The sequence below is a fragment of the Saimiri boliviensis genome, chromosome 17 (assembly GCF_048565385.1).
Source record: "Saimiri boliviensis isolate mSaiBol1 chromosome 17, mSaiBol1.pri, whole genome shotgun sequence".
In the NCBI taxonomy this organism is placed as follows: domain Eukaryota; kingdom Metazoa; phylum Chordata; class Mammalia; order Primates; family Cebidae; genus Saimiri; species Saimiri boliviensis.
This window is the reverse complement of record NC_133465.1, coordinates 11,551,575-11,577,530: the sequence shown is the minus strand read 5'-3', so window position 1 is coordinate 11,577,530 and position 25,956 is coordinate 11,551,575. Positions and strand designations below refer to the sequence as shown.

General features: G+C 45.1%; 1 protein-coding gene across 3 annotated transcripts in view; it reads right to left on the bottom strand.

Moving 5' to 3' along the window:
* Positions 1-25,956, bottom strand: part of SHISA6 (shisa family member 6) — a 335,080-nt gene that overhangs the window by 291,776 nt on the left and 17,348 nt on the right. For all 3 annotated transcript variants that reach the window (XM_010339860.3, XM_039476346.2, XM_010339861.3), the window contains exon 2: positions 21,355-21,515. In XM_010339860.3, the coding sequence (XP_010338162.3) occupies positions 21,355-21,515 (161 nt within the window). The remainder of the gene's footprint in view (positions 1-21,354; positions 21,516-25,956) is intronic.

Genomic DNA, 25,956 nt, shown 5'->3' with positions numbered 1-25,956 from the left:
AAACTTGAGTTCAAGTTTTGGGTTTAATACCTACTGGTGTGCAATGGTAGACAAATTGCTTAAACCTTCTGAATCCCCTTACAGAATCACCTACTTAATGGAAACAACTACTTCTTCTTCAATAGATTCATATGATGATTAACTGATACATATACATCAATATACATTTACAAACTACATACATATATACTTGCTTTCAAAGAGTGCTATGTAAATGCAATTAATTTTATTACCTATTTCATACAAGAGCAGTAAGTAACAGTTAATATTCATGTGGCACACTTAATACAGTTCAATCTTGAGAAGAAAGATATGTTGACTACACTCATCAAATAAAAAACTTGAATCTAGGACTTGTGCTCCAAGTTCAATGATCTTTATTCTTCACTAGATCAATGAAACTCTCCTGAATCAAATCATATACAAACAGCAGCACTGTTTTTTAATGTAAACCTATTTCGAGTTCTCCACTCCATAAACTTAAATGTGGAATATGGTTTGGGGCAAAATTGGAGTGAATGCCTCCAACTAAATCCCAGTTTGCAGGCTCAAGTCTATGTGAAGGCTCTTCCTCCCAACTTGCTGCTTGGCAGCTGCCCTTCTGGGTTGGGGCTGGGCAGATGCTTATTCATTTGTTTCTCTGGGTTACAATGGTGAATATGCAGTGTGATAGCCAATGAAATACAAAGTATCTAGTCCAAATCCTTTGCCCTGTTGCCCCTTCCCTACTACCTTCTATGGAGAAAGAACTTTCTACCTTGCTGAATCAGCTCTAGACCTCTACTCTGATGTTAAAAATCTGGGCAACATCCAAAGGATTATAAATCGTTCTACTATAAGGACACATGCACAGGAATGTTCACTGCAGCACTGTTTACAATAGCAAAGACATGGAACCAACCCAAATGCCCATCAATGATAGACTGGACAGGGAAAATGTGGCACATATACACCATGGAACACTATGCAGCCATCAAAAACGATGAGTTCGTGTCCTTTGTGGGGACATGGATGAACCTGGAAACCATCATTCTCAGCAAACTGACACAAAAACAGAAAATCCAACACCACATGTTCTCACTCATAAGTGGATACTGAACAATGAGAACATATGGACACAGGGAGGGGAACATTACACACCGAGGTCTGTTGGGGGGAAATAGGGGAGGGACAGCTGGGGGTGGGGAGTTGGGGAGAGAAATCGTGGGGAGAAATGCCAGATATAGGTGAAGAGGAGGAAGGCAGCAAATCACGCTGCCATGTGTGTACCTATGCAACAATCTTGCATGTTCTTCACATGTATCCCAAAACCTAAAATGCAATTAAAAAAAACCTGGGCAACAAGTGAACAAGAGAATTACGCAGAGCAAGAGCATTTGCTGATTTACATAGTAAAGAGAGGTAACACATGTAGAGGCACTGAGGTTAAGTTTGGGAACCTCTTGTGAAAAAGGAGTGTTTGGGAAGCAGTTTCTGTGGCTCTAAAAGGCATTGAGAGTGAGGAAGATGAGGAAAGATTTTGTAAAGAAAATTTGGCCTGTACCATAAATGTATCATGGATTCCCTTTGGGTTTTTTCCCAAGAGACCAAGTAAAGAGTCAAACTGCTCTTAAAAGAAAAAAAAAAACTTTCATGCATTTAACCATTGCTTATTTAAACATATCATGTCAAGACAGCTAGCTGAAGTCACTTTTGCTTTGTGTGAGTTATATTTTGAGGATGTTCTAGGATCAGCAATATTTTCAAGTACTTTTTAGTTATGTTTGGTTGTTCCAAAAAGCAATAGATAACCTGAGAAGCCTTATACTTATTTTACAAATTGAACTTGTAGTTTAAAATTGTCCTATAAAAAATAAACGAAAATACTAGACACTGATGCCTTCATTGGTAAAGTTCTATAAAGATTCTGCCGCAAAATTGAAGAGAAAAGAAAATTTTTCAGCATATTCTATGAGGTCAGCATTACTCTGCTATCAAACCAAAATGACAAGAAAATAGAAGAACTATGGATCAATATGCTACATGAACATAGACACAAGAGCTCTTAACAAAATTTTAGCAAATAAAATATAATAACATATAAAATAGGTAAGACATTATGACCAAGTAGGAGGTATGCTTGGAATGCAAGGTTAGTTTGACATTCGTAAAGCAATCAATGCAATATTCCATGTTAACAGACTAAAAGGAAAAACTGTATAATCATCTCAATAGATACAGAAGATGCATTTGACCCAATCCAACACCCATTCCTCATAAAAACTCTCCACAAACTAGCAGTTAATGAAAACTCTTTTTACATGATAAAGGGCCTCTCCAAAAATAAACATAGCGCTAACATCACAATGCAAAATACTGCTTTCCCCCTAAGATTAGGAAATAAGTTGTCACCACTTTGACTGCATATTATGCATGATATATATTATATACATCCTTGCTGGTGCAATAAGGCAAGAAGAAGAAACAAAAGGCATCTAAATAATAAGGAAAGAAGTAAAACGAGCTTTATTTGCAGATGGTATAATTGTAAAAATCCTAAAAATCTGTGAAAAAGCTAATCAAACTGCTAAAAAGAGTGTGCAAGTTTGCAGGATACAAGGTCATTATATAAAAGGCAATGGTATTTTTTTTATGCCAGCAATAAATAATCAAATTGAGATGGTCAGTTCTTTAAGAAGGTGATTATGAATGTGAATGTAGACACCACTCTCATGATGTTGTCTCAGGAATTCCCTTTGAACAAATCCTGCCATTCAAGACCTCCAGTTCCACTTCCAGCCCTCTTCTCTACCTTGCTCTCACGCCATTCCCCCCAGGAGCATGCTGCTTCAAAAGGGCAGATCTATTCCCTCTCCCATGAGGCCTGATATTTCTACCCCATCATTTTCCTTAAATCAACCCATTCCTATCTTGGCCAATTACCCCACAGCTTTCTGACCATTCAAGTCTTATTTCTCCTTCAAGGTCACAGTCAATATCCAATAGCTCTCAAGCTGCCTCCTTGGACATAAGAGCTTCTGGCACTGGGCCTGGTATGCAGCAGGCACTCAACAAAGCCAAAGAGAGTGAATGAGCTTTCAGCATGCTCCTATTTATGTGGATATCCATATATAGTTCTCATCTGTCCTCCTGAATTCATGCTGGTGATGTGTTGCACTGCAACCTCTCTCTCCAAACACCTAAACGCAGCACCTTATTCTTAAGGATAATAAATGAGCATTTCCGTCATCAGTCTTGTGCATATTTTAAATTCCTGCACAGCTATTATATTTAACTCTTTATGTATATGCATCTTGTTCATTCAGACGGTAAGTTATCAGTGGACAGAAATTTCCATCATTTGTTGCATTTCTTTGCACAGATTAATGACTCTCAATCTACCTGGAGTAAATTTCAATCATAGCCATCATATATCCTAGAGGTAGTTTCAAAACAGGACCTGCAAGGGGCTTAAGCAAACCTTTATGTGGCAACAACATAAACATAAATGCCACCAAGGCTCATAGATTCAGTGGCCCTTATTTAAGAATGTTTATAAAGGAAAACATCTTGTTCCTTCTTAGAAAACGGCAAGGCTCAGAATGCCCAAGAGCCCTTCTGACTCACTCAAGACACACACTCACTCTCACTCTCTCTCTCTCTCTCTCTCTCTCTCTGCTCTTTGCTATTCTTGTTCACAGTGACCTTACAGCTGTGAATAAAAAGAATAATAGAAAGGTGGGAGACAATGCCCAACCAGGGGAGTTGGGGATGCTGGTCTTATAAGCTCCTGTAACCACTGCAGGCACCACCACGACAGACTGTCTGACCTTGAACAAGTCTGTCAGCTTCTATTACCTAAGCCTCTATTACCGTAGGTGGTAACATAAATAATACTATGACTGACCTTATAGGATTCTCATCGAACAGCCTCTTAGAAAGCAGGCTCACGTGGACCCCAGGGAATTGTAGAGTTCCCTGTCCTGAAAACCATGGAAGAACAGGCCTGAGATCACTCAAATTATTGTGTGACACTGATCCCAGTTCAATGATAGTAATAATACCAAGGGCTACTATTGTGTGCACATTAAATATGTTCCAGGACCGTCCTTGTTGCTTTGTGTTTATTGGACCTAGCACCTCGACTGGGGTCCAACGAGTTGGTATTAGTATTCTTATGCAGAGAAAAGCAAGCAGAGGCCCAGCAAGGTTAAGCAGTGTCTTTGCGCAAGATTACATGGCTCGCCCTCTCTTTCTTCTATGACAGTGCTTCCCTGGTTTCCCTGCAGCTGAAATTGTGGCCTGGAGAAGACCTGCAGCCCCTGAATTCTCTCAACCCAGGACTTTTGCAAATAACTGCGGGAAGTATGCTTGTAGCTGCACCACAGAGAGTCAACCCAGCAACATCAAACTTGTCACTCAGGAGGGCTCCATGGCACTCATAAGGTTTTGCTGTTTTAGCTTCTTTCTGTGGAAAACACAAGAGGCTGTTTCTCTGGGGCTCACTCTTAAATAGCCCCAAAGTGCACTCAACATCCCCATCCCCAAGACTTGACTGGCAGCATCTGCCTGCCTCGGCCACCCAGCTCCACCTCCCTGCCCTGCCCCGCCTCCACAGAGGCCCCATTTCCTTTAATCTAATTCTTATGGGGAAAGAAATGTCACATTTATTAAAGTGCAGGCTTATCTATTTCATCATGGATCTAAGCCACAGTGATAAATCCCTAAGCTAAACACACACAAAGGGAAATACGAAGCTTGAAGACAGAGCAGAATAAAGAAGCAGGGCAGGGATAAATGTGGCCTTCGCCAGGATGCTGCCTGGCGACCCACCCACAGCAGGGTCTTGATCTGGGAGAGGCTGCTCCTGCCTCCTCGCAGGGGTAGGCGGATGGAGCTGAGGGAACATCCATATCAACATACTTTCTAGACAGCTCTGGCTAAACGTTCACAAGCGTTTTAGTTAGGAAAAACTGGCTTTGTTGCATCTTGTAAAACTTCTGAATAATCTAAATTGATTGCCTTCTCTTCATTCAGCACACATGCACTAGGAGACACAGGACCAGAGAGTCCAGAGCTCCTGAGAGTGCAGGTGCAGGGACCCAATGATGAACGGGACACAGCCTCTGATTTCAGGGGGCTCAGTTGGGATACAGACTTAGGGACTCTCTGTAGGGATTTCCCCAATGCATTGGCTTTGTTGTGGGGTAACGTTCTGCAGCCTCCATATCAGAACCAAAAGTAGGGAAACACAGTATCCTTACAGGTTCACATATCTCTCCAGGAGTCTCCCAGTGACCCTCCTGTTCTAAGTATTCACAGTCCATCCAGTGACATAACTGCTCATGTTTACAGTGGAAAACAAGGAGTGTAGCCACAGCAGCTCACTTCACCTGATTTTTTTATACTAACGGTTTGTGGTAGAAGCATTACACGGTCCCCTTGTGGGCCATACTGTGACACAAATCATTAACTGCCCCCCAATAGCCATTATTCTCTAGTCAAAGAACTCCCAAAATTTAACTGGTCACATGGTCACTGAAAAGAAAAACCACATTACTTAACATGATGTAAGTAGGAGTGGTATGACAACTTCAAGCAAGTGTTCTTAAAGAAATGAGGTATGATCTTATTGGTCCTTTCTCCCTCCTGATGCCTGGAATGCAGACATGATGGCATGAGCTCAGGCAGCCATCCTGGGCTATAAAATGGAAGGCACATGCTTGGGAAGCCAGAGCAACCAGACAGAAGAAACCTGAGTGCCTGGACACTGTAGAGCCCACATCCTCCCTTGACTGACTTCTTTTATAGAAGAAAGAAACTTCTGTATTAGCAACTCTTACTTTAGATATTCAGTTATTTGTGAGCACACATAATTACAATCTTTGCACTCTCTCTAATGTATTAAATAAGGGCATTCATTCTGTCACTCATTTATTCAAGAAACAGTTATTGAATGCCCACTAAGTGCCAAGATCTATGCAAAATGCACTGGCACTGCGAATAGAGTGAGCAAAGCAGACATATCCCTGTACTCAAGGCACTTACAGTTCAATGCATCATTATCAATCTGCTTATCATTCTAATGAGCTATCCCCATGATTACATTCAGGTCTAGATCTCTGGGAGAAGAAAGTCTGTATATGTACATGTAGGGTATGTGTGTGTGGGGGGGGGGGTGGTGGGCGGGAAGCGAGTGAGCGTGAGTGCACAAAAGCAGGAAAGAAAGAGAAACAAGGGATGAGGCGGGAGAGACCAGATTCTTTGACTTCCCTTGTAATTGCTCTGGCAACATCCACTGGACAACTGAACACCCCAGCTCAGCTCATCTGCCAACATTCAAACATTTCCAATTTTTCTTTGGGTAAGATCTCTCAGCTATTCATTCCAAGTCCTTGGACTGACCTGGCCATTCTCATCAACTATTTGGTCTGGCCAAAAATCCTTGGAGTCATCTGTGACTTCTGTCTTCCCCTCACACCCTCCATACAATCCATCAGCAAATGTCATTTCTAACTACAAATAAATCCTGAACTCTCTTTTAGAGATTGGTATTAAAACAATTACAGATTTCTTAAATCTGGTAACTGTATCACAGTTATGTAAGTGAACATCCTTGAACTGAAAAGAAACATATTGAAGTCATCCTGAATGAAGAGTCATAATATTGGCAACTGGTTCTTGCATGGTTTAAAAATGATGATGGTGATGGTGATGATGATGGTTGTGGTGATGATGCTGATAGCAGTGGTGATGATGATGATAATGGTGGTGATGGTGATAATGGCAGTGATTGTGATAATGGCAGTGGTGATGATGACAATGGTAATGATGATGGTGATGATGATGATAGTGGTGGTGATGATGATGGTGATGATGGTGATGATGATAGTGGTGGTGGTGATGATGGTGGTGATGGTGATAGTGATGATCATGGTGATGACAATGGTGATGATTATGATGGTGATGATGGTGGTGGTGATAATGATCATGGTGATGATGATGCTGGTGATGATGATCATGGTGATGATGATAGTGGTGGTGATGGTGATGATATCATGGTGATGATAATGATAGTGGTGGTGATGATGATCATAGTGATGATGATAGTGGTGGTGGTGATGATGGTGGTGATGGTGATGGTGTTGATGGTGGTGATGATGATGGTGGTGGTAATGATGATCATGGTGATGATGATGGTGGTGGTGATGATGATGATGATGGTGATGATGAGGTTGATGGTGATGATGATGATAGTGGTGGTGATGATGGTGATGATCATGGTGATGATGATAGTGGTGGTGGTGATGATCATGGTGATGATGATCATGGTGATGATGATGATAGTGGTGGTGATGATGGTGATGATGATCATGGTGGTGATGATGATGGTGATGATGATCATGGTGATGATGATGGTGGCAATGATCATGGTGATGATGATGATAGTGGTGGTGATGATGGTGATATGATCATGGTGATGATCATGGTGATGGTGGTGGTGATGATCATGGTGATGGTGGTGGTGATGATCATGGTGATGATGATGATAGTGGTGGTGATGATGGTGATATGATCATGGTGATGATGATGATAGTGGTGGTAATGATGATGATGATCATGGTGATGATAGTGGTGGTGAGGATGATCATGTTGATGATGATAGTGGTGGTGATGATTATGGTGATGATGATGATAGTGATGATGATGATAGTGGTGGTGATGATCATGGGTGATGATGATAGTGGTGGTGATGATGATCATAATGATGATGATGATAGTGGTGGTGATGATGGTGATGATCATGGTGATCATGATGATAGTGGTGGTGATGATCATGGTGATGATGATGATAGTGGTGATGATGATGGTGATATGATCATGGTGATGATGATAGTGGTGGTGATGATCATAGTGGTGGTGCTGGTGATGATGATGATGATGTTAAGGAAAGGGAAAGGGAGAAAGAGAGATAAAGAAAGGCAAATATGTTACAATGTTAACAACTAGTAATTGCATGTAGGTGTTCATTGTATCATTCTTGCAAATATTCCATTGGTTTGAAATTGTTCAAAATAACATATTAAGAAAAATAAACAATCAAGAAAGTCTTTCTCACATCTTCCAACACTGACATTCCAGTCCAAGGCCCATCTCACTCCCATCACCCAGATGATGCAATAGCTTCCAATTCCTAGGCTGCCTTCCCTTCTCCACCTTTGCTCCTCCAGAATCTAGACTTGGCCAGGTACAGCAGCTCACACCTGTAATCCCAGTAGTTTAGGAGGCTGAGACAGGTGGATCACTTGAGGTCAGGAGTTCAAGACCAGCCTGGCCAACACAGTGAAACCCTATCTCTACTAAAAATACAAAAATTAGCCAGGCAGGGTGGCACAAGCCTGTCATTCCAGCTACTCGGGGAGGGTGGGGGAGGATGAGGCAGAAGAATTGCTTGAACCCAGGAGGCAGAGGTTGCAGTAAGCAAAAATCGCACAGTTGCACTCCAGCCTGGGTGACAGAGCAAGACTCCATTTCAAAAAAAAAAAAGAGAGAGAAAAATAGAATCTAGTCTCAAGATGGTGGCCAGAATCCTTACTGAAAACCACATGTCAGACCATATCTTTACTCTGCTATAAATCCTACAGTAGCTCCCATCTCATCCAGAATGAAACTCAAGATCTCGTGTGGCTCAGAAGGCTGTACATCTTTGACTTCTATGCCTTAACATGTCTCTACCCCCGCTCTCTCTACTCCAGCCACTCGGGTCTCTTCACACCAAGCAAGATTTCACTTCTGCTCTAAACACCTGTTCTCCACATGGTCACACATGGCTCATAATCTGGGTCTCTGCTTCAGTGGTCCTTCCTCAAATCACGTTCCTTCCTCTCCCTTCTCATCACTTCCTGCTTTCTTTCCCTGTTCACTTTCTCTTCAAAGCCTTACTACCAGATTTCACGTAGATGTCTATGGGTTTATTTTCTGCCTCCTCTAGCTGAATGTGAACACCATGAAACTATGGAGTTTGTTTTGTTCACTGCATTGCTGCTGCTTCACACCCAATAAAGGACCCAAATCACTTTCGAATGAATGAAGGTATCAGTGAATCTGGAGTCCCATCTTACCGTCTTCCTTCTCTGGCTCTTGAGGGGCTGCTAATGAACTATGCTCCCCGCATCTCCTCCTTTGTGGGTTTCTCGCTGTAGGTCCCCAAAAGCCTCCTCTCCAAGCCCCTTTGGAGGATCCAGCTTTGCCCCATTCCCATGGCATTGGAACAACTGAGCCATCTGCCACCTCCACAGATGGGACCCCTACCCCCGGCCCCCACTACATACCTCCCACCCCGCCAGGGACACAGTCCATATGTTTAATGAAAAAAAAATTCCTCCTACTCAGAGCAGCCTTCCCCACTAGGACACAGAGTTCCAGTTCCTTCCTGGCCATTGTCCCAAATCTTTAATCACTGCTGTCTGTTTACAGAAAAGCCACAACCAATCTTTCCAAAGAAATTGATCACTGTGCCCTTCCGCAAGCCTTTAGTTCCTTAAGCATCACTGTTCTCCAGGCTCTTGCGGACCCCAGTTTCCCATCCTCCAAGAGTACCCTCTACCCTCCACCTCACCCAATCCTACCTGCCCTTCGAGCACTCGGTGACACTCACCCTGACCATACAACCTTCCTCTGAGCGTTCTGAGCACATGGTCTATAATTCTGGAGGGGCACCTCGAGGGTCAATGATCTTCTTGTATTGTCTCATCTTTCTGCTCCTGGATTTAAGCTCCTGAGGCCAGGTCTGTGTCTAATCCACCTTCCAGCTCCTGTAGGCCCTAACGAAGTGTTCCGCACACAGCTGGTGTGTCACATCTAGCTATGGATGGCTCGATGCCATCCCCTCCTCCATCTTTGGGTTCCCAACTAGCCTTTACTCTGTAGGCAATGGACACTAGGCCCCTGGGGAAAAAACCTCTAAAGGCCACTCAGATGGAAGCTGGGCTCTCCCTCCTGGTGAGAGCTCCCACCCTCCGCATCCTTGGAGGCCAGGGGCATGTGGCTGTTTTCTCTTGTACCCTGCCACTCGGGGCCTCCCTTGCCCAGCACCCACTTGCTCTTGTCACTGTGCCGCGCTCTGTTGCTTCCTTTGTTTTGCCAAGTCACAGAGGTAATTGCGAATTCTGACCCTGTCCTCTGTGCTCTGGCTTTCCTTCTCACTGGCACCTCATTTTGGGAACAGCCCAGCCATATTCTAAATCCTCTGGCTCCCTGGACATGGTAGTGAGTAATAAGTGAGCCAGCTCAGTGATTCTCCTTTCTCCCCCGGCCATGTGGTCAGAGCAGGCTCTATCTGCCCCCAACCCCAACTGCCTCCTTGCTGGGAGCAGGGAAGGGATGGGTCCTCTCTGGCCAAGCCTGTGTAGCAACCAGGCAGGATGGAGCCCTAAGAGCAGGATGTGTTGGGCACAGCTGGCCCCATCATCACAAGGCAGCTTCCCTGGCTTCTGGAAAGCTCTGCTTCTGAGCACACCTGTCCTTAAGGCAATCCTATGCTGGGAGAAGCCACTTAGCGCCATGATAAGAACACAGGTGCTTAGCATTCACTTTCTGAATGGCTTAAAATGAAGAATTAACTCTTCCTCTCAGGACAAGCCTGGCTCTGCGAATAGAATGGTGATTTGGCCATAAGTTTTGTCCAGGTTCTGACCCTGGGGTCACAGAATACCAAGAGAAGTATGGCCAGTGAGAGAGTGAGTGCTGGATATGGGACTGCCTAGGTCAGACCCACACCCTGACATCGACAAATCGTGTGCCTGTGGGCAGGCAGCCCGTCACTCCATGTCACTGTAGCCTCTGATCTGCTGGGAGGGGGACAGTGCCTACACGAGGACTATGACAAGAAAGCTCCTAGCTCAGGGCCTGGACAGTCAGCCCTCAACAAGTCCCAGCTACTGTTTCTATGATGACATGCGAAAAGCAGGACCTTAGAAGTTGCTAGGCCAGCCTTCCTCTCAAGCTGCAAATGCCCAAGCTGCTCCCGGCCTCTGCTTGAAACAATTACAGAGTGAGCAGCTCATTCCATGGCAAGGTGATTTGTCCTGGAGCTGAGGGGCTCCCATCAGGAGAGCGCCTGCCCTTGTGATGAGCAAGCAGTGGCCTCCTCTGGTGGCCTCCCCACAGCCCTAGATCCACGCACTGGGGCAAATGAGAAGCCTACAGACACAGCTTCAGGACAGGATTCACGTTGCTGGAGGGGCTCCTGGGGCCCCTCTGCACCTCTGGTCAGTTTGGCCTCAGGGCTTGAGCTCTAGGATCGGTCTATCTGTATTTAGAGCCCAGATGAGTCAGTCCCCTCCTGGCTGTATGACCTGGGACAAGCTTCTAATGCCCACTGACCTTCAGTTTCCTCATTTATGGAGTGGGCATTATAATGGTGCCTGCATCATGGGCTTCTTACAAGAATTAAATACGTCAATCCACGGAAAGCATTTTCAAAGTAGTCAGTTGCTAATGTGATTTGAAGAACAGGGTTCTCAAGCTTTCCCGGGAGCTGTATCACCCTCTCTGGCAGGCCAGGGGCACACGTGTCTACAACAGAACACAGGAACTCAGGCATCACGCTCCAGCCATGAGAAGAGCTGGCACGCCACCGGCTTGGATCTGGATTTCAGGTTCTTTCAATGCAGTCTAATGACGTAGCTGTTTCCAGAGCTCTTGTTCTGTGCATTCACCCTAAACCCTCATGACTCTCTCATATGACTTACTGGAACTTCTGACCCAAATATGGGATTTCTACCATGCTATTCACTTTGTGAATATTTACTGGACAGCTTGAGCATGCCAGGCTCTGAGCCAGGGATTGGAGACTGTGAGGTGACCCACACTGATACGGGATATACCTTAGAGAAACCAGATAGCCCAGAGGTGGTTAAGTCAATCTTCACAACAACGTAAGTAGTAGACTTCATACCCAGTTTACAGACTAGGAAACTGAGGCATAGAAGGTTAAGTAAAGTGATCAAGCTCTACTTCCAGCTAGTGAAGGCAGCCGGGGGTCCCAAACCAGGGCCAAGGGTCCTAGTCAGCCCGCTCCACTACCTCTCCGCGTGGACAGAGGAGCCAAGGGTGCCACCAGGGACCAGCAGAGAAACAGCCCGCAAGTAGGAAGCCAGGGAAGTGAGAGCCAAGTGGAGGCCTAGGAGATAAGGAAGAATAGGCTAGGCTGAGGGAAAGCTGACAAAAAAGGGAACAATCCAGACTGAGCAAAGAGCCGAGCATGGCTGGGGAGCCAGAGAAGTCAGAGAGCGCATCCCCATAAGGACCCAAATGTACTCGAGGAGGCAGAGCTTTGGTGTCCACGGAGGGAGTGGCAGGGTTTCTGATGGCAGAGCTAAGAAGCTGTCCCCAGAACCAGAACCCCCCTGAAGCTGTGGGAAAGAGGTTGCCTGGCAGTGAAGAGGAGGGGATGGGCTGAGGGTGTAAGGCGAGCTGATGGAGAGGGAGCAGGTGGAGACAGGTGTTCTGCAGAGTTTGGCTGTTGGGGAGAGGAGAGGCGGGAAGGGTGTCACATGGAGGGTGGGCTCGTCCTATGTGAGGGTAAAGGGGCTGAACACATCCCCAGGCCGGAGGAGCAGAGCTACTAGAGAAGAATACAGGAGGGGAAAGGTGAAAGTCCTGGGAGCAAGGTTTCTGTGGACCAGGAACAGATGGGATCCTAGGCACAGAAGGAAAGGTGAGCCTTGGCCAGCAGAGGGGATCCCGTTAAATGGAATATGGGGCTGGGCACAGTGGCTTACGCCTGTAATCCCAACACTTTGGGAGCCTGAAGCGAACAGATCATCTGAGGTCAGGAGTTCAAGAGCAGGCTAGCCAACATGGCGAAACTCCGTCTCCACTAAAAATATTTTTAAAAATTACCCAGGCGTGGTGGTAGTGAGCACCTGTAATTCCAGCTACTTGGGAGGCTGAGGCAAGAGAATCACTTGAACCCAGGAGGCGGAGGCTGCCGTTAGCTGAGATGGCACCATTGCACTCCAGCCTGGGTGACAAGAGAAAAACGCCATCTCAAAATAATAAATAAATAAATAAAATGGGACTTGGAGTATCTGTGCCCTGTAAGACATGTTGAATCCCGAGTCTGTCATCACCTGGGGGATGCTGACCAACCCTTCCAGTGATGTGTCACTTATAAATTTAACAACAACCATGCTTTCACTCTCATCATCTAAGTGATAGAAAAAAGCCACCTTGAAGGTCAACGCTGAGGAGAACCAAGGCCCGCCCTGGTTCCTCCCTCCCTGCACCCCTCCCCTCTGGACCCTTCTCTACCAGCTCTGTTCCTCCAGCGTGGGAATGTTTTCATGTTTCCCCCCACCCTTTGCCCCTCACAAAGAACAAGGCCGCCCTCTGTTTCACACCCTTCCTGCCTCTTGTCTCTCTGACAGCCGAACTTTGCAGAACAACTGTCTATACTGGCCACCTTTCCATTTGCACCCTGGAGACTCTGGGCCCCCCTGCAACATGACTCCTTCATCAACCCTCATAAGCCCTGGTTCAGCCAGCTCCAATGCCACCTTGTAGGACCACGCTATTGAAGACCACTTCGCCTCCCCAGTGTTTGTCCAACACATCCCCTGCCTGACAGTGCTCCCAGCATTTATTACTCTCCGAAGTTATGTGTCTACCCTCTGTCTCCTCCCATATCCCATAGACTCCATGAAGGCAGAGGCTTTGTTCTGTTCACAGCTGAAACTTAAATGCACCTAGACACTCAATGCCACTGACATTTAAATCAGCCCTGTCCAATGTGATATAATACGAATCACAGATGTGAACCACATATGCATTGTTATATTTTTTAGTAGTCACATTACAAAAATAAAAACAGGCCTGGCATGGTGGCTTACACCTGTAATCACAACAATTTGGGAGGCCGAGGCAGGTGGATTGCATGAGCCCAGGACTTTGAGACCAGCCTGAGCAACACAGCAAGACTTCATCTCCCCGAAGAAAAAAAAACAAAAAACAAAAAACAAATAGCCAGATGTGGGGGAATGTGCCTGTAGTCCCAGCTATTCAGGAAGTTGAGGTGGGAGGACAGCTTGAGCCCAGGAATTTGAGGCTGCAGTGATGAGCTATAATTGCACCACTGCACTCCAGCCTGGGTAACAGGGCAAGACTCTGTCTCTAAAAAAAAAAACCATGGAATACTATAGAGCCATAAAAAAGGACGAGTTCACGTCCTTTGCAGGGACATGGATGAAGCTGGAAACCATCGTTCTCAGCAAACTGACACAAGAATGGAAAACCAAACACCACATGGTCTCATAAGTGGGTGCTGAACAGTGAGAACACATAGACACAGGGAAGGGAACATCACACACCAGGGTCTGTTGAGGGGTGGGAGGCTAGGGTAGGGATAGAAGGGGACGGGGGGATAGGCGAGGGATAGTATTAGGAGAAATACCTAATGAAGATGAAGGGGTGATGGATGCAGCCAACCACCATGGCATGTGTATACCTATGTAACAAACTTGCACGTTCTGTCCATGTACCCCAGAGCTTAAAAGTACAATAATAATAATAGGTAAAATTCGTTTTAAAATAGGTAAAATACAATAATAATAAATAAATAGGTAAAATTAGTTTTAACATTTAGTACTCAACAGCCGCATGTGGCTAGGAACCAATATATTGGACAGGGAAGCCTTAAAATAGTCTTGTTCTTGTGTCAGATGCGCTTCGATTGCTTTACATTTATATTTATGTCACCTCCCACTTAAGGGGCCCCTGTGCACCTCAGTTTCCTCACAAGCCAAGCATAGTTCTGGCCAGCTAATCTCACCATCTCCATAGACCTCCAAAACCTTATGAGGCTACCATCTCAGACTCCTCTAGAACAACAGTTCTGTTTCTCGGGGGATGACCGAGAAAACAAAATCCTACTTCCTGTGAGGTGCTGAGACTCACCAGAAGTTTCCCAGAGTTCAGCTGCAGAGCCCAGGTTTTCTGGCTGCATGGGCAGCCCTAAACCTGTCCCTGGGATCAGAGACTCTGGGCTACCTGGGCTTCCAAGGCACCCACGCTTTCTTGGCAGGGTGGAAAGAACTGGAAGTGTGCCCTGGGTGATAGCCCCTCTGAACCCAGTCATGGAAGTGAAGCTCCCAGCCCCTGGCTGTGCTGAGCCATGGAGTTCTGCGTCAGTCCTAGACAGGAGGAGAAAGGCTGTGGGGCTCGGCAAGAAGCCTGGGTGCTGGAAACCGGGACCTTCTGGCTCAACCAGCTGGCTGGTGACCAGCCTACGGGCTGTCCAAGTGACAGATACCACACGTACTTTACAGAGAGGGCTACTAAACGGGGTACATCCTTGAAGGGTACTCTTTAGTAAGCAGCTGCACCACCAGGACCTGTGCTTGGATCCTACGCCCATCCAAGTAAAGGACCGTGCCATCCTTAATTTATTCCCTGGACAAACAGCTCTTGAGCAACTAGGATCTGCCAGGCAATGTTCTTGGTCCTAGGATCCCATGACAATAGGAAGATAAAACCCTTGCGTACCTGGGGCTTAAATTCTGATAGGGACAGATAATAAACACAGGAGCCGACAAGTGTATGATGTTTGATGACATAAGTGCTCTGAGAAGAGTAAAGCCGGAGATGGTAACAGAAGAGAAGGTTAGGAAAGTCCTCTCTGAAACAGTGGTGCTCGAGCAGCAGATTCCACAAAACAAATAGCTAGTGCTGAAAAATCTGGGGCTACAGGAACAGAGAGGGGGGAAATATCTCGACGCAAGTATACAAATAGCACGAGAAGACACCGTGTGTTTGGCGAAGACTAGTGTGTCTGCAGTCTGGAAGGGAAGCAAAGGCAGGAGAGGTTGAGGTCAGAGAGGCATGGGGGGATGGGAACCAGGGTATGCAGGGCTGTGGCAAGGTACTCCTCTGCATCTGCGCAGGCTTCATTCTGGGTCTCCACGAAGCCTGGAGAGTCACGACCCATGGCTCCCTTTGTCTGCCGTTAATGAATACGGCTTTGACAACAGGCAGGATGACTGGCTATTCTTTTATACAACTCACCGTGGTATAGAGATGGGTATGACTACTTATTGCCTCCAGATGACGTCACTCCTGATAAAGTGAAGTTGGACATCAAAATTCTGTAACCTCAGCACATGATCTCATTGCTACTGCCAGGAATGAGCACCCCACTCTCCCCTAGATGTCCCAGGACAGGCTCTTTAGGAGGGGATGAGGTCAGGCAAACAGGCTAGGTCCCTCCTACTCCCCATCTATGAAGAGCAAGCCCACGGCAAGCCTCTATGGTGCTGGACTCGGGGAATGGCAATGCTAGGTATGGTGCATCTTTTCATGACCCCACTTGGTCCCCTAAACAATCTTTTTATTTCTACTTGTGCCTGCTTTTGTCCAGGGGCCTCCATTTGAAGCTGCTTACAGGCCCCATCCCTTCTCAGATGATCCTGAGTCTTCCACTCCCTTTGGCCTCACCCCTCAAGGAGAGGACTCATTATGACAGCCACACTCACTCTGTCTAGCCAGTCTCCATCTTTTTTTTTTTTTTTTTTTTTTTTTTGGAGATGGAGTTTCTCTCTTGTTGCCCAGGCTGGAGTGCAATGGTGTAATCTTGGCTCACTGCAACCTCTGCCTCCCATGTTCAAGTGATTCGCCTGCCTCAGCCTCCCGAGTAGCTGGGATTAAAGGCATGCACCACCATGCCTGGCTAATTTTGTATTTTTGTTAGAAATGGGGTTTCTCCATGTTGGTCAGGCTGGTATTGAACTCCCAAACTCAAGTGATCGCCTGCCTTGGCCTTCCAAAGTGCTGGGATTACAGGTGTGAGCCACCACGCCTGGCCTGCAGGTCTTGATGTGAACCTACATTCAATAATCTTCAAAGAATCTTTTCCTCATTTGATAGCTTTCTTCCAGTTTCCTCAAAACTTTGAGAGCTCTGTTATCAGAGTTTTCTGTACAGGAGAATCATGTGGGAAGTTTGTTTTTGTTTGTTTCTTTTTAAATATCAATGCCAGGTCCTATTATAGACCAAGTAAATCAGAATCTTTGGGAGAGGAGAAGGCATTGATACTTTCAGAATTCCCCACACAACTCCAATGTGTGACCAGGGCTGAGAATCACTGAGCTAGAGGAGTCTTCTTCAACTTGAACATGTGTACAAATCCTCTGAGGATCTTGTTAAACACAGCTTCAGATTCAGTAGGTTTGGGGAAGAGCCCCAAATTCTGCATTTCCATCAAGTTCCCATGGGATCCCAGTTGCTGCTGGTCCATGGACCACACTTTGAGTAGCAAGGGTCTGTAGGCAGCCAGATTTGAGGGGTAGGGGATAAAAGTGGGGTTCACTGGTTTTCTACATTCAAACCAAGTGTCCATTATGGAGCAATCTTTAGTTGGAAAGAGGCTTCCTGGAAGAGTTAGGGTAAAACGCTCTTATAGAAGGGGAGAGGATTTTTCTGCTAATGTGGGATTAGAAACTTTCACATCTAAGAAATATTACAGGATCCAATCACTGTGAGATGCATAAAATGTCTAGCAGAGTACCCAATACATAGTAAGTTCTCAATCTATGGTACTTGTGTTATTGTTTTCATAATTACTGCAGGACTCCTGACCCACATCTCAAACCAACTAAGCATGTGCTTTCAATGTCCAATACCCCGTCCAAGCCTCACAAACTATTTTCATCCCCAGAGGATGTGCCTCAGGCAGGAGCCAAGCACAGAAAGGCTTGGGTCCAGGGACCTTCATCCCAGACAGGACCCCATGGACCCTAACTGGTCCAAGGACACGAATACATTGCCTTTGGCTCTCCCATTCATTTGATTCCATTTCCATGAGCTGTGGACATGCTTCCATAACCTAGTCATGGCTAACAGTGAGTGCTTGCTACATATGGGGAACTGTCTTAAGTGCTTTACTTGGTTTAACTTATTATATCCTTAAAACAACTCTGACCTGCAGGTACAATTGGCTTCGGTAACAAAGAAACTTTGAAAGAAAAAGAATCTTGCCCAGGATTACATACACAGTAAGAGACAGGGCCAAAAAGCAAACTGAGGAAGGTACTTCAATGCTCAAGCTTTCCTAGTGCTTCTCAAACTTGAATTGCTAAGCAATTTCACTAAATTACGGGTTCTCATTCAGCAATGCTAGGTATGGTGCATACCTCTTTATAGGAGAGGTAGAGTCTGGGATTCTGCATTTCCCACAAGCTCTCAGGTGATGTTGATATGGCTAACCCACCAACGCCATTTTGAGTAGCAAAGCTACGCACATGCTCTGATGCCCACTGGTGTTTCTGGATATCCTCCTTAATAGCCCCCTAAAAACTTACCACCATACTCCCACAATGGATGGTTTGTTGATTTGAGGAGCGGCAAAATTACAGTAAATTTCCACTTGGAACATTTATGCAAAGTTCTGTTCAACTTCTGCTCAAATTGCAATATTTTGTGGCAAAGGGTATCAGCTATTTGGAAAAGTATTATGTCCGTTATGATCTGTAGAAGCTGCAGCTTGTGATGAAGTTACTTTTAAATTTAAGCATCACAACTGAGAATGCTTTCTGGGCCAGGATACTATTCCCATCTCTAAACGCAAAGTGAAGAGTTCCAAATTGAGAAATACAGGAGGAGAACTTTTTGAAACATAGAAGTGAATCATGTAACTGGAAGCTTTCCTTCTCAGCTCAGTAGAAGAGATGAGTTATATAGAAACCAGAAGATATGACAAATCTTCCTGCCCTGTGAAGGGTATTTAAGGGAAAATACAGACTGTCCACCCAATCATTCCAGATTCAGCAGTGGAGAACTAGCTCACTTGAGAATGAGACAGAGAAAACCTAAACAGAGAGAGGGGAAGATAAACAACCAGCGATGCTTTTGATGCCAGAGTGACCTGAAGCTCCAGAGTCACAACAAGGTTCTGGTGGAAACTGACTTCAAACAATGAACCCTTGGAAAAATCAAAATACCCTAACCAAAGGTGGTGATGATACTACAGTTAGATTCAACAATGATCAATGACAAAAAGGATTTGCTACAATGGTGCCTCTACGAAACTCCCATAGTCCAGTGACTCTCAAATTTAGCTCCACATTAGAATCACCTGGGAAGCGTTAGCCACCAGCTCCCTTGCCCATCTCCATTCTCAGGCCACACTTCCACATCAATTCAATCAGTCTCTGGAGGTGGGGCCCAGGCATCCTTAATTTGTAAAGATCCCTAGGTGATTCCAACGTGCAGCCAAGTTTAAGAACCACTGGGTTAGGCTTTCAGTGTCTTTACTCATAAAATGAAAAAATCTTTCAGGACTAGTGATTCTCAGCCCTAGATGAATGTTAGAATCACCTTGGGGAGATTGCTTAAAATACTAATGTGATGCCAATACCACCCCTAGAAATTCTGGTGAACCTGTAGAGCCTAGGCATCAGCATTTCTAAGACCTCCTCAGGTGATTCTAAAATGTAGCCATGTAGATGACCACTGGTCCAGATATTTTTGCCAAGATTTCTTCTATTGCTTATGTTTTAAGGATCTGTGGTATTAAAGCTGAAAATGCATCTTAGACATTTTGCAGAGGGGGAGCCCTCACCTTTACCTTTGCATCAGGGATCTTTTACTTTGGATGAATCTATTTATTCCCCTAAGTCATATACGAACTGTTATATGAATATTAATATGTATATGTATTTGTATTTTTCAGAAGCAAATGTCATCTGCTTTTGTTAGGTTTTCAAAAGAGTTAAGACTACTATTTTAAAAGCAAATGTTAGGTTTCTTAATAAATTTAAGAAAATTAAAGAATGAATGGAGGCCGGGCACGGTGGCTCAAGCCTGTAATCCCAGCACTTTGGGAGGCCGAGGCGGGTGGATCACGAGGTCGACAGATCGAGACCATCCTGGTCAACATGGTGAAACCCCGTCTCTACTAAAAATACAAAAAATTAGCTGGGCATGGTGGCGCGTGCCTGTAATCCCAGCTACTCAGGAGGCTGAGGCAGGAGAATTGCCTGAACCCAGGAGGCGGAGGTTGCGGTGAGCCGAGATCACGCCATTGCACTCCAGCCTGGGTAACAAGAGCGAAACTCCGTCTCAAAAAAAAAAAAAAAAGAATGAATGGAAAATAAATTTGATCTCATCAGCAACTTTGCTACAGTTTGGATTTGGGCACACCCATCGCCACCTAGTGGTTACATGTCCTTATTGCAGGTTTAATTCAGATCACATGGCCCAGCCTCTGAAAAGCTGGAGAGCAACAGATGTGAAGATTTCAGATTCAAGCATCAAAGTAAAAGTTTTCTCTGGGATAAGGATTAGTACCAGTAAGAGGTTATCTAGAAACACTCCCTATAAGAGATGACTTCCCAAGCTGTACTTATAAGGACACTGTCCACTCAGATATTTTGGATTCACTCTCAACCATGCAAGGATATTACAGTTTCTTAGTCTTTACTGTTGCTAACTATTTGTCTTGGCTTGAATCTTGCTTTTCTCTCCTACTAATCGTGTGACCTTCAGAAAGTTACTTAACCTTTCCATTCCTCACACAAAATGAGGATAATCTAAGTATTTCTAAGATTGCTGTGGAGAATAAATAACAAAATATATGTAGAAGGCTCAGCATGACTCTTGGCACAGAACAAGATTCCAATAAATATTTAGGTTGTATTACTGTTATTACTGATTTTTAAATTATTATTAACATCTCAGTGACCTTGTTCAAGTTACCAACTTTATTTGAGCTTCATTTATTGACCTGCAAGACAAAGAAAATAAGCCCTGCCATTTTCTGCACTGTTCTAGCAATAATAATAAAAAACAAACAGAAGGCATATTGTTATTTTATGGCAACTCATCATACATCCAGGGAATCTACAGAGCACAGGAAAGGGTCACCCAAAAATACAGATATTAATTCTCACCCTCAGGGAGGTGCTCTTTGAGATCCCAGTAGTTAATTAGGCTCTACATTGGGGGACAGTACTTTCTTGTCACGTAACTAGCATCCTAGTCAGCCTAAAGTTTCCCATCATAGGGCTGAATGGATGACCATATTCTGCTATGGCTGCTGCAAACTCCTTTTCCAGTAAGATAATTATCCCAGCCACTCACTGGGTCACACATGCCTGAAATTGTCAGTCCTCATCCAGCCCAGACACTGACCAGCAGCAATCTTGCCCATCAAAACTCACCCCAGGGAGAGAGTCCCGAAAACCTTTTGCAAGCCTGCCTGTCCATCAGGAAGTCCCTCATCACACCATCATGGTCCACAACCTACCCCGCCAGAGCAGAAACATCCTGAAACTTTTCATCAGCCTCCACAAAGAATCAAGGTGCCCAGCTGTTACTTACCTGGAGTCTGCTTGGCCGTACGCACAGGAGTGTAGTGGTTTTTGGAGGACGATCTGACCGGCGTGTTCTCTTTGGGAGAGGTATCAATAGCCGAGATAGTTTCTCTTTCACAGTGTGCTATCGGGATTGGTCCCTGTTGTCTTAAGATGTCAGCCAGAGCCCTAAACAAGGAGGAGATCACATGAGATTCACTGAGCAGGTGTGAACAACCATGAGAGGAGTTAGCTTACTTTCACAGGCCTTTGATTTACAGAGATGCAAGAAGAGACAGAGGCAATGTTCAGTTCTCAACAGTCAGCTGCACCTGTTGTTGGTCTCAGTGAGGACACAGGGTAAAGGTTACCATGCCTGGAGGTACGGACCAAAAGGCTGGGACTACGGTTTCTTTCTTTAATTCATGTCACATCAGTAAACTCTGAGCCCTTTCAAAATACTGGCTCCGCAAAGATCTACCTATGCCAGGCAGGTATCTATAGCAGCTGGCCGGTGGAATGCCACTATGGTGAAGGGCTGAAACCATCAGCCTCAAATTCAGCAGCAGGTCACTAATAACAGGGGACCACTTCATCATCCCATACCGCACACTGAGTAGCATGTACTAGAGACTCAAATAAGTACAACACACAGCTCCTGCCATCAAGGAAAGGTGTGATTGAGCTGCAAGGAAAGGAAAGAGAGATAAAAGGATAAAAATCAAAACAGGTGGATGGTGCAGACGGTGAAGGCAACTGGAGTTTAGAAGAGGGAACAATCACAAACACAGGGAAAAAATACACAGGAAGAGAGAGAGACAGGCAGAGACTCTGCCATAGCAGGAGAGACCCGCCCCCCCCACCCCCCGCAAGAGGTCCAGTTACTCAGAGAAAGCGGCTTTTATTAACTCAGCATGTAGCTTCAACAACCAAACACGCATTGACTGAGGATCAGCATGCATCAATCACTGAAGAGACAGAGATCAATGGGACCTAATTCCTGCCATCTATGGACTCATAATTTAGAGGGAATTGCTCCCCTACCTGCTTTCAAACAGGATGCCCTCTGTGGGTGTGACATGTGAGATACCCCCTGGTAGTGGGACATAGATGAGTTTGGACAGCCGCAAGAGACTACACCTGGATATTGTTACTTCAGAGCCAGGTCCCCAGTCCTCAACACACTCCTGTTTTGCACAAGCCAAGCAAAGATTCTTCCATCTTCCCAGGGGGGCATCTCTGAGCAGTGGGGCCCTGCCCACCTCAAGGCTTCCCTCTTACCAGGAGCCCAGCTCCAACACTCTGCCTCCATGAAAAGTGACAACTGAAGAAGTTTAAAAATGAAGCTGAGTAAATTATGGGGGAAAGAATAGTTTCTTCAACAAATGGCCTTGGGACAACTGGATCACCGCATGAAAAAGAAGAAAAGTTGGATCCTTACCTGACACCACGTAAGAAACTAACTCGAAATGGATCATATGCCTAAATATTAGTCCTAAAACTATAAATCACACTGAGATACCCCTTCATACATACTAGTATAGCTATAACTAAAAAGCCACATAATATCAAGCGTTGGCAAGGAGGTGGAGAAATTGGAGCCTTCATACACTGCTAGTGGGAATAGAAAATCCTGCCATCCCTTTGGTAAACAGTTTAGCAGCTCCTCAAAACCATGATGTTCCTTAAACACAGAATTAACATATGACCTAGCAAATCTATTCCTAGGGAGTCCCAAGAACAATGGAAAACATATGTTGCATTAAACTTGTGTACAAAGGTTCATAGCAGCAGTATTGATACTAGCCAAACGGTAGAAACAACCCAAAAGTCCGACAACTGCTGAATGGAAAAACAAGATGTGGTATATTCGCACAATAGAATATTATTCAGTCATTAAAAAAAAGGCATACTGATCCATGCCATCTTGTGGATGGACCTTGAAAACATCATTGCTAAGTGAAAGAAGCACCTCGTAAAAGACCACGTTTCTGTAGCATACCCAATTGGGTAAATCCGTAAAGACAGAAAGTAGAACTGTGGTTTCCTGGGGCTGTCTCTAGGTCACGTGAGAAAAGAAGCAAGCAACTTGCACTATGCTACGTATCATCTTCTGTAAGAGGGTTCCTGAGGCCCAGTGGGTTGCGCTGAGCTGGCTGGCACAGCCAACACAGAGGGATGTACAGGAAAAGGTGTTTCTTAAACAAGGGCGGCCTGACAGGCTACCTAAGGATGGGAACCCTGACACATCTTGTAAAGTGCATGGTAGCCAAGGAAATGCTCCTGGTCCCATACTCATGTGTGACCATTCTCCAGGACCCTTCCTTTCCCAGTGCCCTCTTGGCAACTAGGAAGGCAGCTCGCATTCCCAGACCACGTGACCTTAAGAGCGAGTCCCTGTGCCTGCTTCCCCTCCCCCTCCCTCCACGTGGTGACCCCCTACTCCTTGCTCTGGTTCCTCTCTATCTTCCATCCCCTTCTCTCCAGGGTGCTCAATAAATATTATTCTAATTCTGAAATGTGCAATTCTGGCCTCACCTAATTAATTTGGATACGCCGGAGGAAATGGGTTAAGGCCTGAGCTACTTTCTAACCGTAGGAAAGAAAATTGGTCACTGAGGAATGGCACGGCAGATTTTGTGAAAGACTGAGCAGCAGCTTCCAGCATCTGAGCGAATGGCAGGGAGAGTCAGACAGTAGCAAACACGGAGAGAGAGCAAGGGAGGGAGAGGGGACAGAGGTCCAGAGAGAAAGAGAGGAGAGAAAACAGGTGGACAGAGAGGAGAGAAATAGGAAATGGAGCCAAAGAGACAGAAGGAAGAGTGAGAGGGGGTCTGAAACTCCAAGCAAGAGAGAGCAGGGAGGTTCAGAGCAGAGAGTTAGCAAAAGTGACAGGCACCAGGAGACAGAGAGAGGGGAGGAGGCAGAGTCTGAGGGATAGGCAAGCAGGTAGAAAGAGCAAGAGGGAGAATAAGCCATAGACAACCAAAGGAAATCCAGAGATTAAATGTGATTCAGAAGAGACAGGGAAAGAGGGTCAGAGAGAGACATTCAAAGGGAAAGAGTCAGACGGAGAGAGAGACACAGAGACGGCCAAGTGAGGGACTCAGGACAGGCCGTCAGCAGGGCCCTGCCACCCCCCATGTGGATCACAGATGTGTCCGATTTAGAAATTTGAGGTGAGGAGTCACACTAGCTGTCCTGCTCCTTCCAACCCTCCCCCACCCACAGCGAGCCCCTTTTGCTGCAATATCTGATACATCAAACAAAATAATTCTTTCGCCTAAATTATCTAGATTATTGCCTATGTCTGATGCTCCCTTCTGCCTGTGTATTTCTTGGCTTTCTCTGGTGTGTGGTGAGCAGAAGAGAGTCAATTAATCAGGCAGCAAATCTGATCAGGGAAAGCAGTCAGTGTGATCAGGCCAGGGAACTTAAGCTTTCTTCAGTCCTTGGTATTGTATATGAATCACCTGAATAGCAAAAGCATCATCTTACATTTGGATAGCACTTAATAATTTCTCGATGTATTCACCTGCCTTGTCTCATGTGATTGCCATCCTATCCCTGTGACGTTTGCAGCTATTATTGCCATAATTCTTAACAAGGAACTGAGGTTCGGGCTAACTCCAGTACTAAAACATATTGGAACAGGGATTTAAATCCAATGCTTCTGACTTGAGCCTGGGCATCCTTCTGTTCACTGGGACTGCCTCTTACATACATTTCACTTCCTATAAATCATCAGCTTTAATGAGTCCTCCTGGTCCCTCCAGCTGGGTCGGCTAATTTAGCAAATGCCAGTTAATATTTGGGCATGGAGAAACAATTAGTAAATGAGTGACTCAGTTCAATACCAATTATTTATTTGCTTAAAACCTCAGTTATTGTTGTCAGTGATCCTGAGGAAATGAAAGTGTGTCTGAATTTCCCTAAGTGCTTAGTTATCTCAACACCTGCAGGGACCAAGCCCAGTCAACGTTTTAACATGTTGCCACCTGCATTCAAGACATGAAATAGTTATTAAAATGGCAAGCGATTTCCCTTGACAACAGAAAAATAAACAAAACCTTGTTCCTAACTTTGCTTCACAGTCTTGTCTACTTGAAAAATTAGATATTATCATTTGCCGAGTGATTACCATGTGCCAGACACTGGCTCTTACATGTGTTGGATCATATATTTCTCAGAATGCTCATCCACAGGATCTGCCATCAGTAGCCATATTTTGTTGATAAGAGAACTAAAACTTCTAGAGGTTATATATGTTACCCAAGGTCACACAGCTAGTAAGTTCTGAATTCAGATTCCAAACATAGGTAGGTTAAACTACAGGAGCTGACTATATCCCACTAGATTATCCATCCATCTAGCTACCCATCTCTCCCTCTCTCCATTCATCCTTCTCTCCCTGTTTCCAAACCATATCCCATCCATCCACCCTCTATCTATTCAACATTCTATCCACTCCCCCTAACTCATCCCCTCATCCATCCAACACTTTATCCATCAATCCATACAACACTCCATCCATCATGGAAGATTTCATCCCTCCAACCAACACTCCATCCATTCATCCACCCATCCATCCATTCATCCATCCACTTAATCACATTTATTTTCTTCACCT